This window comes from Mchenga conophoros, linkage group LG4 (genome assembly GCF_057382185.1).
Source record: "Mchenga conophoros isolate Kocher_MC1m ecotype Shallow Benthic linkage group LG4, M_conophoros_male_GT1.1, whole genome shotgun sequence".
Taxonomy (NCBI): domain Eukaryota; kingdom Metazoa; phylum Chordata; class Actinopteri; order Cichliformes; family Cichlidae; genus Mchenga; species Mchenga conophoros.
The window spans coordinates 35,916,826-35,935,291 of NC_140529.1; the positions used below are offsets into that span (position 1 = coordinate 35,916,826).

General features: G+C 39.4%; 2 protein-coding genes across 3 annotated transcripts; both read right to left on the reverse strand.

Annotated features, from left to right (window-relative positions):
* Positions 1-3,388: 3,388 nt before the first annotated feature.
* sco1 (synthesis of cytochrome C oxidase 1) lies at positions 3,389-11,220 on the reverse strand. 2 transcript variants are annotated; one of them, XM_085272133.1, is made up of 8 exons: positions 10,890-11,220; positions 9,018-9,137; positions 8,596-8,686; positions 8,242-8,439; positions 8,064-8,156; positions 6,882-6,997; positions 6,635-6,801; positions 3,389-5,689 (listed from the first exon to the last, which is right to left on the reverse strand). In XM_085272133.1, exons 1-7 carry the CDS (start codon positions 11,037-11,039, stop codon positions 6,667-6,669), a joined length of 903 nt encoding a protein of 300 aa, XP_085128259.1. In that variant the 5' UTR covers positions 11,040-11,220; the 3' UTR covers positions 3,389-5,689; positions 6,635-6,666. The 2 variants fall into 2 exon arrangements, with proteins under 2 accessions (XP_085128259.1, XP_085128258.1); XM_085272132.1 differs by lacking the exon at positions 3,389-5,689 and having other exon boundaries at positions 6,443-6,801.
* A 122-nt stretch (positions 11,221-11,342) lies between these two features.
* On the reverse strand, positions 11,343-14,690 carry tmem220 (transmembrane protein 220). Its single transcript, XM_085272134.1, has 6 exons — positions 14,512-14,690; positions 14,405-14,434; positions 14,248-14,308; positions 13,892-14,015; positions 13,600-13,659; positions 11,343-11,664 (listed from the first exon to the last, which is right to left on the reverse strand). The coding sequence occupies exons 1-6, from the start codon at positions 14,611-14,613 to the stop codon at positions 11,532-11,534; spliced, it is 510 nt and encodes a 169-aa protein (XP_085128260.1). The 5' UTR covers positions 14,614-14,690; the 3' UTR covers positions 11,343-11,531.
* Positions 14,691-18,466: the final 3,776 nt, after the last annotated feature.

Genomic DNA, 18,466 nt, shown 5'->3' on the forward strand with positions numbered 1-18,466 from the left:
ACAATTTTAACTTTGAGAAACTTGGATTATGATCTCAATAAATTTAACTTAAAGAGTCAAATAAATGCTGTAAACATAACTTTAGTTAGATCGTGTGTTGAAGCAGGACAGAAGCTCGGCTAATTTACTGAGAAATGTTTAACTGACAACTAATTCTGATTTGAAGAGTTTCAGTCGGGTTTCAGAATTCATCAAAGTTCAGAAACAGCATTAGTGAAGTAACAAAGTAGACTCATCTCTGTGCTTCTCCTGCTAGATCTCAGTGTTCAATACTTTTGGCCATAATATTTTATTACAGAGATTAGAGCATGTATTACTGCTCTGCAGTGTTTTGAGTCATATCTACCTAATAGACTCCAATTTAATCATGTAAATGGGGAATCTTCTTCACACACTACACTAAATTATGGAGTTCCACACGGTCCTGTTCTAGGACCAATTCTGTTTACATTATACATGCATGCCATTAGGCAGTAGCATTAGAAGACAGCATAGTTGTTCACTGCTATGCAGATGACACCCAACTCTATCTACCTCTGAAGCCAGATGGCACATACCAATTAGCTTGACTGCAGGAATGCCTTTAACACGTAAAGACCTGCTTCTAAAGTCAGATAAAACTGAGGTTATTGTATTTACCACTAAAAATATTAATAACATGGTGTCCGACCAGAATAATAGTCTGAATGGCATTGCCTTGGCCTCCAGTAACACTGTGAGGACTCTTGGAGTCGTTTTCGTTCCCAGTTTGCATTCAGGAGACAGACACTCTCTCTACTTTTAAGATTAGGCTTAAAACTTTGCTTTTGGATAAAACATGTAGTTAGGGCTGGATATGTGTTTCATCTTCACTCACCTTTTTAACTGTTTACACACAACTCTGCAGTTAATGATTAGTTATTATTCATCTCTGGCTCTGCTCCAGAGTATGTGTTTTGTCTTGTCTCTGTCACCCCCCTACTGTTTCTGCTGGAGGTTTCTTCCTGTTAAAAGGGAGTTTTTTCTTCCCACTGTCGCCAAGTGCTTGTTCATTAGGTGTGTATGTTGTTTGATTGCTACTGCCTTCTCTCTTATACTTTTGGAATTTTATTTTTCATGATAAACTTTCTGGACATACCTTCTTGGTCTGCAAAGTGAAGTCAAAGCAGAAGTGCCTTAAACCTGCTTTTTTTTTTTTAATGATCAGCAAGAGGAGGCTCCTCTGCCTGTGTAATAGTCAACTGCTTTAAGATCTCAGTCAACACTTCCCCCCAAAGTTTATGGGCCCACTCACTTGATTAAAGTCATAATGAATACAATATGAAGATGGTACTTTCAGCTGCTCCCTTATTTCCCAGGGGCTGGATCTGCATGTTTGATTTGGCACCAGTTTCATGGAGAATGCCCTTCCTCACACAGCCCTCCGTTTATCAGGGCTCAGGACTGGCACTAGGAATAGACAGGCCTGTGAGCCCCTGATGCTGGCTCCGGGTAGCTTTCACATTTAAAGTGAATGTGATGATACCATGGAGCTGATGCTAAATTTAATATGAAAGTCATTTAGTAAATTACAGTTGTTATTATTATGTCAGAAAGCGGGATAAATCAGGATATGCTAGTTAGCTAACAATAGGTCAATCAGAAGTCATTAGCTGATGAGCATGAGGTGTTTCTTGTATTTTTAATCAGATTCACTTTCATCATATCATGTCCAGTTTCAAGAAAACAAGATGGAGATGGAAAAATGCAAATCTGAGGCTCCAAAACAGAACTACAGCCCACAATTTCATACAAATAAAACTGGGACATTTTTTAACTTCAGACTGTGGGTCAATATTTGATTAAGCCACCTTAGAAATGATAAAAGAATGTTCACTGTAATTTCATGGATTAATAATGCATTTACAGACAAATAATAGTGATGTACTTGCTAGTTTCCTCTTGTAATAAACATGCATTTTAAGCATTATGACAACAGCAAACTGTAACATATGCTTCATAAACAAATGGCCCTCTCAACTCTTGCATTCCATTTGAGGGTAAATTCCGCCTGATGGATTGAACTTTGACTTTTTATAATTACTCCTTCTCACAGCAGAGGAAATGATATGGTAATACTGAGAAAGAATATCCGTGTGATATGGGCATTTTGTCTGGGAGTGCATCACAGACAGTCTAATTGGCGCTGATTTAATAGCCTCCTAATGTCACTTGAAGGTCTGGCAAAAGGGACTTACACTACCCCGACCCCTCTGTCATGTCTCAACACGGCAGCAAATGTGCATGTTGAAGTCTGACTGTGAAAAGGCCATGAGATATGAATTTAAGGGTTGCGGGATGAAAAAGAAGAAGCAGGGAGAAAATCCCCATCAGCTGCTTGTGCGGTGCAAAGACCGAAGCTTTGACCCGACGGAAAACAGATCTAACGATGAGCGCACAAAGTGAGGAGGTCAATGGGAAAGAAAAGGATCCACATCAAAGTACAACTACTGCAAAGCACACTTCCAATAAATGCTTTAAAAATCTAATCATGTTGCCACAAACATGTGCAAGAAGCTTTCTGTTGAGCTCATAGTCAGCTTTGTTGGGCTAGGATTAAGCCCAGCACAGATTTGTGTCATTTCTGAGCCAAAGCTGCTGCTGCAAAGAAAGAAAGCACCCCACTGCATTTAGATTGACAACACGATTGATCTGCACACAATGAGCGATAGTGGAAGGTGTTGATGGAGCCTGACAGCATCGCAGATCAACCGTGCTGTCAGTCTGAATGAAGCTTAGTTTTAGCTTTCACTGCTCTTCGGTTAGAATTAAAAAGAAAGTAAAAAGAAAGCACAGAAGCAGATTTTTTATTATATTTCTTTATTTTTATTATTACACGACACTTCTGCCAACAGATGTACAACAGAGTGAAGCACTGTTGTGACAATAAATCAGTGCGAAATATGTGAGTAAATTCAAAAGAAACAATAAAATCAAACAAGAAGCAACAAAAAGGAAAATATTACTTCCTGATATATTGCATCCCTAATGTTCTTCAAGAAGCCCAAACCAAACCTCAAAAACTTTGTGTCACAGTTATGCAAGATATGATCATTTACAAACTGTTGATAACTTTTCGATTGTGGAGAAAACCCCCCCCAAAACAAAAAGAAAAACAGAAAAGTACTGTGATCTGCCCCCTAGTGTTGATAATCCTCCTCCTCAGTCTGGTACATATTAAAGAGGTCTAACATGAGGTTTCACTTGTGTAAAAATGTAATTTTTGTATAGTTTGTATAGTTTAAAGCACAAAATCAAATCAGCTGACCAAAATAATATCATGAATAAAAACACAAAAGAGAAGCTGATGCTATATATATATATATATATATATATATATATATATATATATATATATATATATTCTATGTAAGAGCCTTTTAATCCAGAAATCAATGTGTTCCCCTGTGGATGGTTCACAGAGCAGTCAGCGCTGAGAGCCCCCTCTCCTCCAGGAATGAGGGTGGTGTCTGGCCTCGGAGGGCCAAGCGGCTGCTGTGTTTGCTTTTCTAATCTGATTTCCAAAGGAGGAACTACAACAGGTGCACAGGCGGAAGGGATATTAATAAATCAATACTGGCTGGTGGTAAGATCGCAGTCCCTCTTTGTTGTCTGTTAGACATGATTACATAATGGTTGAGATTTTCTTCCAAAGGAAAGGACGGTGGAAATTATCCAGCAAATGGTGAACGGTGAGTTTTTAATGATACAATCAGCCTGTGGATAAGGGCTGTCTAAAAACACTTATCCATTATGGCTGAGCTCAGTCTTCATGGACTCGCTGACAATGAGGCGAAAGTGTTTTGAATTCAATTTTCATCAGCAGATGATCAGATGAGTCTATCAGGAAGGAATATGTCACAGACTGATACAGATAGCTATGATTTTTGGGCATAAAGCCCCACAAATTGACAAAGACTAAATATTTTTGATATGTTAAACCTCTCTCAAAACATCATACATCAGTGATGGCAAAGAGAGACAAAAGTGTAGCAATTTAGGAGAAAGAATATTGGAAAGACCAGGTAATACAATATCTACAAAAAGGAGATTTGATAAAGTTTTGTCAACACAATACATCCAGCTCCTGCTACAGTAGAACACACCAGTCTATACACTGCTCTCCTACCCATTGATTTAACCCATTGATTTTTCCTTCAAACACTATTTCCCTGCCTTAGAAAATAATCACCAAATAATAGATTACTTGAAAGATAGATTACATGGTTTAATCTGAAATTCTGGTATTTGATCATTCATCTGTAGTGGAAAAGTTACTCCTGCTGCTGGCGTTTGGTGAATTGGACGTCTTGCCAGCCTATGAAAACAGTTTCCATCCACACAGTTTCTTCCTGTCACCTTATTAATCAGTCCAAATACTCGAGGCTCAATAGTCTGAGCAGCTGCCTCCAGAATGAAAGGTCAAGAGTTTGTCCTTCTCCGTCTCTGTCTATCTGCCACCTTTATTCACTCATTTTCTTTACAGTGTAGAATGTTACTAAAGTCTCCCAAGCTATAAAACATCACAGACACCTGTGCTTTCATACTCCCTTCGCACACTCCTCGCGGCTGCTTGTAATTCACACCTAAACCATCTCACCTGGATTTAGGTCATGTGATTGCTGAGGCCATTGCTCAGTGAGCTCCTCACAGAGCCTGGGGGTATTTTAGCTCCTTCCTCCTTCTTAAAAAACTGATCCCGCTAAGCTGGGATGGGACGTCGCCGCAGGATGTTGTGGTAGCCATGGTGATTTCAAATTCTGAAAAGATGTCCAACAGTTTCAGTAGATAATTCATCCCTACACCAGTGTCTCCTCCATGCTGTATGATGGTAACGATTAATGCAGACACCATCTGTTCACCTTCTCAGCATCTAATTAAAACAGCTGATCTGACATCAGACCAAAGTCCAGGTTTCCACGAGTCTAACATCTGTTAGACACATCATTTTGTTTCTTTATCTCAGCAGTTTTTACCAGTTTAATGATCCCTCATTAATTTCTTTGCAGCATTTCCACGTGTCTCCAGATTGAACTGCAAAAAGCACTGAGGTGAGCTCTGACCCGAGGTACTGGTACCTGCTGTGCTTTTGGAAGCTGATCTTCTGCTGCAGGGGAAACTGCTGCTCTTCTTTTCCTGGGGTGGTTCTTATGGGAGCCGGTCTCATCATAGATTTTTGCAGCTGCACTTAAAGAAACACCTGCTTGCAGTTTTTAAAAAAATGTTACCTAAAGTTAATTTTAATTGCATTGTATAAAACTGCAGGCACAGAGTCACCAACACATTTTGATCACGTGTGACCTGGAGACTCCCTCTGCTGCTTCGAATCCTCCCCGTCTGCTGTCCCTCCCAAACAAGCAACTTCTGTGTCCTGCTTTAAATCTCATCTCCTGGCTTTTTCTAAACATATTAAACATCTTTGTTTACAGTATTCTTTTTCAATGTTAAGTGTTTCAAAGTGAGCTATAAAAATTAAACCCATAATCACCCACATTCTCTTTCTTTTCTATATTTTAAGACATTAAACATCATGTTTTTTAAAAGTAAGTGAACAAAGTTAATATTTTTTAGCCTGCTGTGGTGTCATTCATGAATCATGAACACTGTCGTAGTTACATGCGGCTGTCCTCTTGTTTGATGGCAGATACTCCCTTCACCCTGGCCAAAAAGGCTAAAATGACCAAAGAAAAAGTGGAAAACAGTTAAACATGAGAGGTTTTTGGACAACGTTTGTGTTTTTTCCATTGTTTAAGCGCTGCTTCCAGCCCAGAGTGATGCCTTAAATCCCCTATAGCTGCAGAAAAGGCTAACATTGTTATCTTTTTACAAAAAATGGCTAAACATGAGAGGTTTTCGGACAAAGTTTGCGTTCTCCATTCTTTAAGCACCGGTTCGAGCACAGTTTAAGCACCGGCACCGTTTCAAAAGTACCGGTTTGGTACTGGTATCGGATAAATCTAAACGATACCCATCCCTATTCATGATCCTACAGCTTGTACCCAATTAGAGCAGCTTTGCATGATTCTCTGTTCAATAACAATCCTTATTTAGCCCATACTGGGTCTTGGTGCCGTCCCTCCAATCGTCTCATTGAAACAAGCTGTTTTAGCCCACATCACTCTTCTTTTAAGGCCGAGTTCTTCTGATTGGCTACTCGAGGTGAACACATTATAGATATACGTGCTCTGTGGCATGTTACAGAGAAAACAGTGGTAAAGAAGACAGGCTGAAACTAAGAATTTAGAGTCTGAAGCCTTAATGTGTGACGCACATGCATGTTGGCACATTATTTGAAAGTTTAGCCATGTTTGATATGAAGAGAAAAAAAAAAGAATAGATCCACTTTTAATTTAAAAATCAAACATTAAAAACATGAAGCTAAATGTTTGTCATTCAAGCTTGAAATGAAACTATATCAAGGTCATTTGGCTGTGTGTGGGTTTGTTTGTTTTTTATTCCACAGTTTGCAAAATGATCACAGAGTCATAGAAAGTAAGATGCAAATATCAGGCATACTGCACACCACCGAGTGTCACTGCAGATATGTATCTTTATGGAGTAGTGTATCCACAATAAATAAAAGCCCAGATAAGACGGCAGTGATGCAGAGACACACCTGAGGATGAGTCCGCTTTAATGGGCTGCTGCTCATTTTCCCTTCTTGAACCTCCTCATGTGTGCCGCTATCGAGTTGGTGATCTCCACACTTCTTTTGTTCTGTCCGAAATAATCCACGAACTCTCCGTCGGGTCCCACGAGGTACATGATGATTGTGTGATCGACCTACAGAAGACAGACACAAACTTAGTAACTGAAGGAAATCACGAGATCTGGGAGCTGATTGAGAGCAGACGGTAACTCACGATGTAGTCGTTGTCTTCATCCTTTGGCCCCTGACTGAAGTACACTCTGTACGCTCTGGAAACTTCATTGATCTGAGCCGTCGTTCCCGTCAGACCGATCAGCTTTGGGGAAAACTCTGAAAGATGAGACAGTAAGAAAGTTTAACACCTAGAAACACAGGAGTAAAGCAGCTAAATGACGGCATAATAATCAGATTTTATAAGAAGCTCTAATCAACACAAACCACTTTCACCTGCAGACCTGCAACCACAACTCCAAAAACAAAAACTTTATTTATTTGCAACTTTTTGTCCCTGATCTGAATCTGTGCACACCTGCATTGTTTTCGCTTTCAACACCTATCCCATTCAGTGTCATTGGAGCTCGAGGCCACACAGAACCCAGGACCACCTCACTGTCAGGCATCAGTGCTAACCACTGCAACACTGCTCACATAAGTCACGATATTTCTTATTTTCCTCAATCATTAAAAAGCAAAAACAGACCAAACAGAATCAATTCTTGTCCTCTCACAGTCTGACCATCAGGTGATGCTGGCTCAGAGTGCTTTTTAGGGACATCGATCTGTGTACAGTGAAGGTTTTGTGTTACGTTACTTGACAGAAATGTCTGCACATGTCTGTCTGCTGTTATTTTTGACCACTGGATGAACAGAAATGTGTTGAATTTCCTTCCGCCTCAAGGCGCTTTATATTGTAAGGTAGACCCTATGATAATATATACAGAGAAAAACCCAACCATCATATGACCCCCTATCAGCAAGCACTTTGGCGACAGTGGGAAGGAAAAACTTCCTTTTAACAGGAAGAAACCTCCGGCAGAACCAGGCTCAGGGAGGGTATGAGTCTGGTTGGGGTGAGGGAAGGAAGACAGGATAAAAGACATGCTGTTAGGTTCTAGCATCAGTTTATAAGACTTGGTATTTAGCTACAAAAGAGTGTTTGTACATATAAATACACACACAGAAGCACTAAGGTGTTATGAAAATGAAAAATATTCTATTTGTCTAATAGAAGTCTAATAGTTCTATAAAAGCAGGGGTTCAGTTGATACCTCTGCTTTTCTTCTGAGAAGATGAATTACAAAAATTACAGAAAACTAAGATGGAGTCGTGACGTCATAGTGGAAAATGTTGTCATGTGCGTGTACTGAGGCACAGTTTGATCACGTTGCTTTCTTACCTTTCACATATGTAGCTAAGGCCTCTGGTGTGTCCCTGTCGGGGTCGATGGTGATGAGGATCGGCGTCAAGTTTGGCAAAGTTTTTATTTTGTCTGCAAAACAACAACAAAAAAAGCCAGATGTTGAGTAAAATCAGGACTTTGACTTCTCGCTGCAAATAAAAAATGGTTTAAATACCTATTTCATCCACCACTTCGATCATCTTCTCCAGTTCATCGGGGCAGATGTCGGGGCAGTGAGTGAACCCGAAGTAGAGGAGGATCCACTGGCCGAGGAAGTCCTCGCTCTTGGTGGGCTTGTTGTTGTGATCGATGAGTGAGAACGGGCCTCCCAGCGCCGCCTTCCCTATCGACTTGTTCCTCTCTTTTTCAATCACTGCCAATTGCAACACAGTCACAGAGGAGGAGCATTTAGGACCCCTATCACTTTATTTAACCTTTATATCTATAAAATACACAGTCTGTCTGCGGTTTCTTTCTATACAGGCATTGAAGTTTAGTCTTAGAGCGCATTAACCAGTGAAATACTTACTTTCTTCCTTTTCTTTCTTAAAATATTTCATCCCTCCGAGCAGCGCACCACCGATGGCAAACGTTACTGCTAAAGATTTCCACGTCACAGGCTTTAAAGAGAGCACAAAGGAAGCAAAAGGACTGAACGGGTGTAGTTATACAGATATTTATGTCTTGACATTCTCTACCTGCAAATAAACTCTTGGTAAGCTTATTTTAACAGCTCCATATCCTTTGGGTCACCTTAAATAAATCAGTTATAGCTGAGTTTGGGAGAAGACTGCTACAGACTGCTGCTACAGGCCCTAATGTCAGTCATGTCCCTGCCCTATATGACAAAAGAAACCTTTAAAACTTAGTTAATGTCTGAAAATTTCAATTGAGAACAAATGGAGTTGATCACGCTGGGGATCAGCTGTAACATAAACGTTTAACTCTTACCCCAGACGTCTTTGGCTTATCTCCTGATGAGGGTGGAGGAGGCATCGAGGAAAACGTTCTTAAGCTGTGTTGATTCTGCCATTGCGTTGCTCTGCAGGTGTGCCGCTGACTCCCATTCACCTGTTAATGAGCAAGCACAGGAAGCTGTGAGTTGATTTAAGTCGTAAAATATAAAAATGCTGCAGTTAAATATGGCCACAGTTTCAAATGAGGTCAGTGGATACAGGGGTGGTGTCATCAATGCGGCTGATGCATTTCTCTTTGCTCTTAACTACTTAAAGTCACTGCTGTAAGTCTTGAAAACAAAGGCATTTATCTCTGATTTCAGGAACAGCAGCGCCCCCGTCTGCAGCAATGATAACTGCACTGAGAGTCATCTCTACTCTTGGACCTCTAACAGCTCAGCGCTCATAAATGAGGCAAAGGTTACTGCTTTAAAGTGATCTTTCCACAGAATCTCTTTCATCTTCTCCTCTTGTCTCAGCTGAAAGACGCTGGATTTTGCTGCTGCCCTGAAGGTTCAATCTAAAATCCAGGTTTGTGACAGTAAGCTTTACATACAGTAGGCATTACATATGCGCCAGCGTAATAATTACACTGCTTAATGCTTAATTAGCTACACTCCCCTATTAGCATTACCAAAGCTGCTACCTTATTATTATTACCATCTTATTTGTATGTACTTTTTATATTTAGTGGTGTTTGACAGTGGGTGGGTTGTCACATTTAGGAATAGACAGATTTACACAGTCAATATAAAAAGTAATCAAAGACGTCCTGGCCTGCTGTTATTAATAACTGGTTGATGAGGAAGGATTGTCAGCTAACGCAGCTGAGCTGTACTCTCCAGGTTATAAAAGCCGGCCCAGGTGACCTGCTCAGTCTCTTCCATTCCACCAGGTATCAACTCTCCTTGATGTTTGTGTCTTGGTTGGTTTATGTTTAATAAATCATCTTTTATTAAAGTAAACATCTTTTGTGGACTCCCTCCTTGTTGCCTACCTTGACACAAATGACACACAATTCAACTCACACCGGACACACACACACAAAAATACTACGAGGTCGATAAAAAACACAAAGGTTTAATCTTAAAGTTCCTGATGGGCTGATCACACCAGTCACGTTGTGTTTCCCAGGTCACGGAAATCAAGAGCTAATATTTCATCAAATACACTGATCGCCCACAGCTGTGACATCAATATCAACAAGCACCAATGTTCATAATGATGCAACAGTGGAGATGAACTGCTCCAAACACTCACGTTTCTCACATATTTTCTACTTTTGCATGTTTATTATGTCAAAGAGCAATGTAACGAGGGGCAGCCAATCAGGAAAAAGGATGGCTCAAAGTTCGTTAGAGCTCAAACTGCTTATTTCAGGGCCCAGTATAAGGCAAATAAAGCTTAATTTGAAATGGGAAATATGTCAAGCTACTCTAGTAAAGTCCAAGAAAAAAAAATATGTGGAGTTGGAACTTTCTATAATAAATCAGCTTGAACAACCAGTTTCCCTGAGACGGGACTGAAAATGGATCTTCGTCCAGCAGTGGGTTTAATCCAGGTCTTGGCCCCGTGTCTGTGGCTCATCTAGTTTCCAAACTAGGTTAAGGTGGTGCTGTTAGGAGGTGAAGCAGGTGTGAATGGAGATGGTTCTAAATTATTGAGTGCCCGCCCCCCCGCGCGCGCGATACAGACAGCAAAAATATTTGCCAATAAGTATTTTAAAACTATTTGAAATTGTTGTCACTAAACAAAACCTGGTTAAACTACAAAGAAAGACCGGATCATCTGACTGTTTGCCACATGACTCTGTTAAATGTTTCAATGAAGTGTGCTAGCTCCGCGGACACAGGCAGGTTTGACCTACCAGGTAGCAGTGAGTTCTCCGCGGGGACAGCGTGTGTTTCAGGGCCGACTGCCTCGGTAAAGCGCCGAGTGTGAGCTTCGCCGGACTCTGTAAGACTCTGCTGTGAAGCAGCCGGCAGCCCAGGCTGTGATACAGCACACTCAGAGCCATGGTTGGACCTGAACAGAACCGCTACAACAAGCAGGAAGCCGCTACAGCTTTGGGAAAGCATGAGAAGTGAACAGGAACTCTGCGGACTGGCTTCTGTTCTCAGATCAGTTATACTGCAGCGGTGCTAGTTTTAAATAGCCCACAAGGCGCTAAAGTGGCTGATTTCAGATCCGTAGCCGGGGAACGGTTACTAAACACAGGAAAATACGTCACAACCTTCTTCTTCTACTGTCTCTTTTGGCCGTGTCTATGCTGCCACCCGAAGAATGGAAAAGGTTTACTTTTAGACTAGACTGGTCTTAAATTCACTTTATTTTATTTAACTTGAAAATTACATTGGATTTAACAGAAGATAAAGTTTAAATAATAAACTTTTTTATTTTTATTAATTATTTTACATAAGTGTTCAATAAAAACTCAAACGGATCAGTGCATTTTAGCTGTCATAGATTTGTGTTTAATCATGTTTCATCAGCCAAAACAGGCTGATGTCTAAATGGCAGTCGTACAGTGTGAAGGCCAGTCTGATCTCAGATCCTTGTTGATGTGGTAATAAAGCCAGGCCACAAATGGGAAGACTGTGATGGCAGCAGCTGTGGAGACTCTGAGTATCCCGACAGGAGCTCTGACAAAATGAGGAGATGAGGGGGAGGAAAGGAAAACAGAGAGCAGATGAAATATAAAGGACAAAAAAAGTATGGTTGAGTTATAGGCTCAATGTAGGCAGAAAAAAGAACAACAACAACAAAAACAACAAACAAAAAAAAAAAAATTAACAATGCTAAATTTATTAGCTGAGATTAAATTTTCAAAAACATGAAGAGGATATTCTTTTGACACAAAAATATGAGGTAACATTTGGATATTCTCTGAGTTTACCTCAGAAAAATGAACAGAAAAATCACTAGGATTAAATTGTTTTTCTAAAAAAAAAAAAAATCTCACAGTAATTATTATAATATATTATATATACACATACAGACACACACAGAGAAAAAAAAAAAACTATACAAAGTTAAGTTTTTTGAAAGTTAAAAATATATATATATATTTTTAACTTTCAAAAAACTTATATATATATATAAGTTTTTTGAAAGTTAAAAAAAAAAAAATATATATATATATATATATATATATATATATATATCCATATCCTGAGGAGTCAGCTGAATGGTAAGAACAAGATCCGGGCCATCAACACGTACGCCCTGCCCGTGATCAGGTACCCTGCTGGGGTAATAGGCTGGCCAAAGGAGGAGATAGAAGCCACTGACATAAAGACAAGAAAGCTCCTTACCATGCATGGAGGGTTTCACCCCAAGTCCAGCACCCTGAGGCTGTACGCTAAGCGGAAGGAAGGGGGCCGGGGACTGGTGAGTGTCAGCACCACAGTCCAGGATGAGACAAGGAACATCCAAGAATACATTGGGAAGATGGCCCCAACTGACCGAGTGCTCAGTGAATACCTCAGGCAGCAGAAACCCAAGAAAGAGGAGGGAGACGAGGAACCATCATGGAAGGACAGGCCCCTGCACGGTATGTACCACCGGCAGATAGAGGAGGTGGCTGATATCCAGAAATCCTACCAGTGGCTGGACAAAGCTGGACTGAAAGACAGCACAGAGGCACTAATCATGGCAGCACAAGAACAAGCTCTGAGTACAAGATCCATAGAGGCTGGGGTCTATCACACCAGGCAAGACCCCAGGTGCAGGCTGTGTAAAGATGCCCCAGAGACAATCCAGCACATAACAGCAGGGTGCAAGATGCTAGCAGGCAAGGCATACATGGAACGCCATAACCAAGTGGCCGGCATAGTGTACAGGAACATCTGTGCCGAGTATAACCTGGAAGTCCCGAGGTCAAAATGGGAGATGCCCCCAAGGGTGGTGGAGAATGACCGAGCTAAGATCCTGTGGGACTTCCAGATACAGACGGACAAAATGGTGGTGGCTAACCAACCGGACATAGTGGTGGTAGACAAACAGAAGAAGACGGCCGTAGTGATCGATGTAGCGGTTCCGAATGACAGCAATATCAGGAAGAAGGAACACGAGAAGCTGGAGAAATACCAAGGGCTCAGAGAAGAGCTCGAGAGGATGTGGAGGGTGAAGGTAACGGTGGTCCCCGTGGTAATCGGAGCACTAGGTGCGGTGACTCCCAAGCTAGGCGAGTGGCTCCAAAAGATCCCGGGAATAACATCGGAGATCTCTGTCCAGAAGAGCGCAGTCCTGGGAACAGCTAAGATACTGCGCAGGACCCTCAAGCTCCCAGGCCTCTGGTAGAGGACCCGAGCTTGAAGGATAAACCGCCCGCAGGGGCGCGCTGGGTGTTATATATATATATATATATATATATATATATATATATATATATATATATATATATATATATATATATATATATATATATATATATATATATATATATATATATATATATATATATATATATATATATAAAATCAAAACGTTAAGAAAAAACAAAACAACAAAAGACAAAAATATTTTGTAAAGTTCTCAGTATAAGATGGAAATGAGATTCAAACTAAATCTGTTACCTTCCAGAGTGGCGACACAGGAGGAGCCAAATTGCAGTCAAAACGAGACCTGAAAATTCTCTAAAGGGATAAAAACTATATCAAATATCCATGTATAAAAATAATAATCTGCAAAATATGTTACATTAGTGTTTCATACAGAATTAAACTATAATGATACAGCAGAATGCCTTTAATGAAGTGAAGCTTCATTATAGTTATACCGTCTGATAGGCAGCACATTTTTTTGAATGGAGAGCCTAAAAATGCGTAAACGGTTTGTTTTTCTCAGATCAGGTGAGGTGTGGCGTACCTGCCCTCCTCCTTCTGGAAGATCTGTGTGATTTGCTCTTTGTAGAGCGTCCATCCCAACATGGCACTGATCGCACTGGAAATCAGCACATGAAGGTCAGCAACACGCCTCCAGGGCAAAGTCTCTGAAAAGGAAACAAAAATAATGAAGGCAAACAATTGAAATCACAACCCTAACTCTGCAACGAGCTGCACGGTCAGGATACAGCCGCAGGGTGGCGCTACGTGCACTGGGGAAATGCACGAGTAAAGTTCAGCAGCAACGTAAGATACCAGCTTCATGCACGTTAATATGAGGACTTTATTGTTAATATGCGAAGCATCTACTGGCAAATGACTCCAAACTCATCCCTGTACCTGTCACATGAGGCTTCACAACAATACACGCACTCAGGACTGCAGGGACGCCGTAACCAGCCTGAAAAAGAGGGTGGTGTTTATAATAAACTGTGCAAAAAGATCAAAATGTCTAAAAATATGGACCAAAAAAAAGTGTACTCTTGTGTAATCTTACCATCCATAAACCTGCATCTGGATCATTGATCTGCAGCGGGAAGTCAGGACATAGTTATTGATCACAGTTCAAAGAAGTGCTGAGAAGACAAAAAATCAAACTCTCACCTGGACGTACGACGCCAGAGCGAAGAACAAACACATGAAAACGTTGCAGATTTGCCAAACAACACGAAGCCACGGCTTCCTCTCCTTACAAACTTCTCCCATAGCTGCTTATTGTTTCACTTCCCCGCCCGGGCCAACGGGACGTGCACACGTTTTAAAGCAGGCGCACCTGCAGTTCCGCAAGGCTGTCAAATTGGTCAAAACCGTGATGGGTTAGTTCGATATATATCACGTCTGCTGACGGATGCATCGATCACAGGCGGTGTAAACGACACGCACTATCGCGTTGTTTCTTTATTTTATTTATATATTTACTTTTTATTTTGTTTAATTTTCCATAATTTGCACAAAAAAGTAATTAAAGTTGTTAATTTAATGTGTCATATCCCGCAAGCATCTTCTAAAACAAACAAACGTGTACGTAAGCATCAAATAAACCTGGCACCCTTTTATTCCTGGACACCTTGATCGATAAATCGAGCACACATTTCAAAAGTCCGCAATGACGTTAGTCTGCTAGAAGACACGCCTTATCCGATTAATCAGACGCGTCCTTGCCGCCGCCATCTTGCAGCGGGGTTCTGAGACCAGTTAAAGATGGAATCGGGACAATTTTCCATATTCTGCTACTGTGAAGATGCTGATAAAGTTCTCCACAGCAGGGAAATATGATCTAAATCCTTTAAATGCTTTATCAGGATGAGGATTGTTTTGTTTTCCTCATGTTAGGTTTGATTTATTGTATTTTTGTCTTTTCTTTGTTGTCATTGTTGTTGTTGTGTTATTTTAACATGTTCAAAGTAAAACCGCAAAAAGGAACAGGCTATGTTTCGACATTACTTACACAAAGCATGCAGTTAAATATCATTTTACAGAAGCTCTTTCTCTCTGTGTGTGTTTCAATATGAAAACTTGAAGGTTTGCATTTATTTGTCTCCAGTTTCTGACGTTTCTGACATGAAATATTTTTCCTTTTAATAATGGAGATCCCGGTTATGATATATATTTATATGCCTTAATAATGCACTAGGAATTACAGTAGTTCCCCGCACCAATATGGTGGCTGGGCGGAGGTGTTGCTGCAAAGATTTATGATATCTTTACAAAATAAAAGTACCATGAGTATAAACCTTGTCACTGGTCAGAACAAAGACCAGAAAAGAAAGAAAAATGTCTGAAAATCTAAACTAAAGCAAACAAAGCAAACAAAGCTGCTTAGATTTTTTTTTATTTTTTTGTTTCATTCTTCTTCTTTTGTTAAATATAAATGTGTAAACACTACTTTAACACTTTTGTATTAAATCAGCAGACTCAGACTCTTATATTATACTAGTAAAGTTTCATTTGTTTAGATGTTTCAAGCCCATAAAATTTAACTGTAGCTTTGACATTGCTTGTATGTGGTAAAAATGGCATTAAAATACATAATAACTTGATTTACACGTGTGCACACAGCATTGGGAATCTATTACGTTGGTGCAAATCAAAGTGACAGCAGGTGCAGCGAAGCAGCAACACAAGACAGTTTAGCAGGTGCTGGTCATGGGTCACTGCTCTTTCACTTCTCACTGATTTTTTTGCCTGTTTTACATTTTACTTTTTTGTCTTATATTGTGACAATCAAGTGTGCCCTGAATATTAATTTAAATGTACCATGCATTTATTTCGAGAATTATCTAAATTAACTGTGATCTATAAGAAGTATAAGGAGTGAACACAGCATCCAGCTCAAAACAAAAAGCAAAAAGGTTTCACCTCAGATGAACTTCAGTGCAACCTTAGACACTATTATTTTAACATGTATCCAGCCTGAAGCTTGTAGATTATTCCAGGAAGAAGGGCAACATGTTCAAAAGCTTTTTCAAATTCAAATTCAAATTTTTATTTGTCACGTACACAGTCATACACAGTACGATATGTAGTGAAATGCTTGGACAACTGCTCGTGACCTAAAGAAAACAAAAAAGGAAAAGGCTATGAATAAGACAGGAAATAAATACGAAAAATTAAAAAGGGTAAATTTAACTAGGAAGGAATAAAATATAAATTAAGGTTAAAAATGAAATAACTGTACAACACAAATTAGAATGAAGGGTAAATTTAACTGGGAAAGAATAAGATAAAATATATAAATTAAAGTTGAAAATAAAATAACTGTACAACAAAATACACAATATAGAACTATATAAGAATTTTTGGTAATTTTTGGTAATTTGGATGTTTTTATGTACAGCTGTGAAGGCTGATTCTTGGCACGCTTTTACACATTCTGCAGGATAGTACACTGAAAGCACACTGAGTCACAAACAGGTTTAATCAATGTGGCAGTGAGCTAAAATGAGGTGAAACTCCACTAGATACTTATTTTTAATCTAATATAGTCAATTTACCTCAATTTCAGTTTAATTTCAATTAAATTTCACTTATTCCATAAAATGTAATTCAGGATTCTGTGTCATATCTCCTGCTTATAATATCTCTTAAGGACATTGATGTGACTCCCAATACATTTTAGCCAAGCACTGCTGTATTTTATTTTGAAACAAACTCCGTTGAACGTCGGTTCTGTCTGCTGCTTGCGAGTCGACCGCTACTTATGTATGGAGGGACAAAGGTGCCAAAATGACATAACTAAATAAATAAATGAAGTTACATGAATGAAATCAAGCCGTAAATAAATACAATACAATACAATATAATTGATTTAATAAATATCCATTCATTTTATTTGAAAACATACTGAGTTATTTCACTGTTTTATTATTTTGTATTTCCTGTGCTGCAGTGCATCATGGAATAATTTACGCTGTCAATCGCCAACAGACTCTAGCATATGGTTACCCTGTACAGCAAGTCAAGACAGAGAATGGATGACTGCCACAATCAGTTAGTGTTGGTGTCCACTTGGCTGCCAGGTATCCCAAATCCCAACTGGTAATGATGGAGGATCGTGGGACAAAGTGCAAGTCAAATGCTTTTTCTGTTGTTACATTCACCAAATACACTTTGGTTTTTTTTCTTATTTTTATTTATTTTTTAGTTGTGAATGTAGTGACACGATCTTCAAATGTCTAAATGATTTGTCAATGTAGAGTCTACTTGGAGAAGTGCTCCATTGTTTTTGGAAATCTGTGGTTAGCCTAACACCCAGTTTGCCTTAGCAGCTATGAGCTGCCCAGGCTGTCAGATCTCACCTAATTGGCACACCTGAAAAGAAGTCTATTCCCAGCACTCTGTTTCCAAAGCACTCACCCTAATCTCTAAATGGATGGAAAAACTGGATTTACTCCTCTTAGGTGATATCAAACAGGTGATGTTTTCTTCATTTCAGTGTTTTATTTCTTCAACAACAAATAAGTTTTGCTGATATCAAAGTTAATCTTGGACTGGACAGTTTCAGTGGAGCACTGTCAGTATATTTTAAATTGTGTCACTTGCTTGTTTTTATACCTGATGTTCAGATTGTATTATACTTCTTTATAGCGTTTTATTTTCAATTAATTAATTAACATCAATTAACTGACACTGAAAATATTTGAATGCAGGGAAAGAACTCAGAACCTTTTCAGAAACATCTGGACCAGCAGATGCTGAAGAGTGATATCATGCCAGATTAAAAAAAATATTTGTTATCAAAATTTAGTCAACTGTATTCTAAACACGAGCTGTCTGTTATAAGTGTTGAAAGTCTAACAAACAACAAATAACAACAAACAAATGAATATGAAAAGGGCTTTTTCAATGAGAATTGAGAGTTATGTACACATTTATAGTATTTTTAGGAGAGATCTACACAGAACAGTCTGTTGATTAATTATCATATTATATCTAATATACTGGTGTACCGTTTTTCACCACCGTCTTCCAAATGAGTCCAGTGTTTATGTCCGTTCACTTAGGCTACGTTCACACTGCAGGTCTTAATGCTCAATTCCAATTTTTTGATCAAATCCGA

Excerpts from the sequence above, each read along its gene's own strand:
- sco1 (XM_085272133.1), bottom strand. The coding sequence starts at position 11,039 with ATGGCTCTGAGTGTGCTGTATCACAGCCTGGGCTGCCGGCTGCTTCAC. Across the intron at positions 8,687-9,017 it reads ATAAGCCAAAGACGTCTGGG|CCTGTGACGTGGAAATCTTT; the intron begins GTAAGAGTTAAA and ends CTCTCTTTAAAG. Across the intron at positions 8,157-8,241 it reads CGAAGTGGTGGATGAAATAG|ACAAAATAAAAACTTTGCCA; the intron begins GTATTTAAACCA and ends GTTGTTTTGCAG.
- tmem220 (XM_085272134.1), bottom strand. The coding sequence starts at position 14,613 with ATGGGAGAAGTTTGTAAGGAGAGGAAGCCGTGGCTTCGTGTTGTTTGG. Across the intron at positions 14,435-14,511 it reads CTCTGGCGTCGTACGTCCAG|ATCAATGATCCAGATGCAGG; the intron begins GTGAGAGTTTGA and ends TTCCCGCTGCAG. Across the intron at positions 11,665-13,599 it reads CTGTGTCGCCACTCTGGAAG|AGCTCCTGTCGGGATACTCA; the intron begins GTAACAGATTTA and ends TCATTTTGTCAG.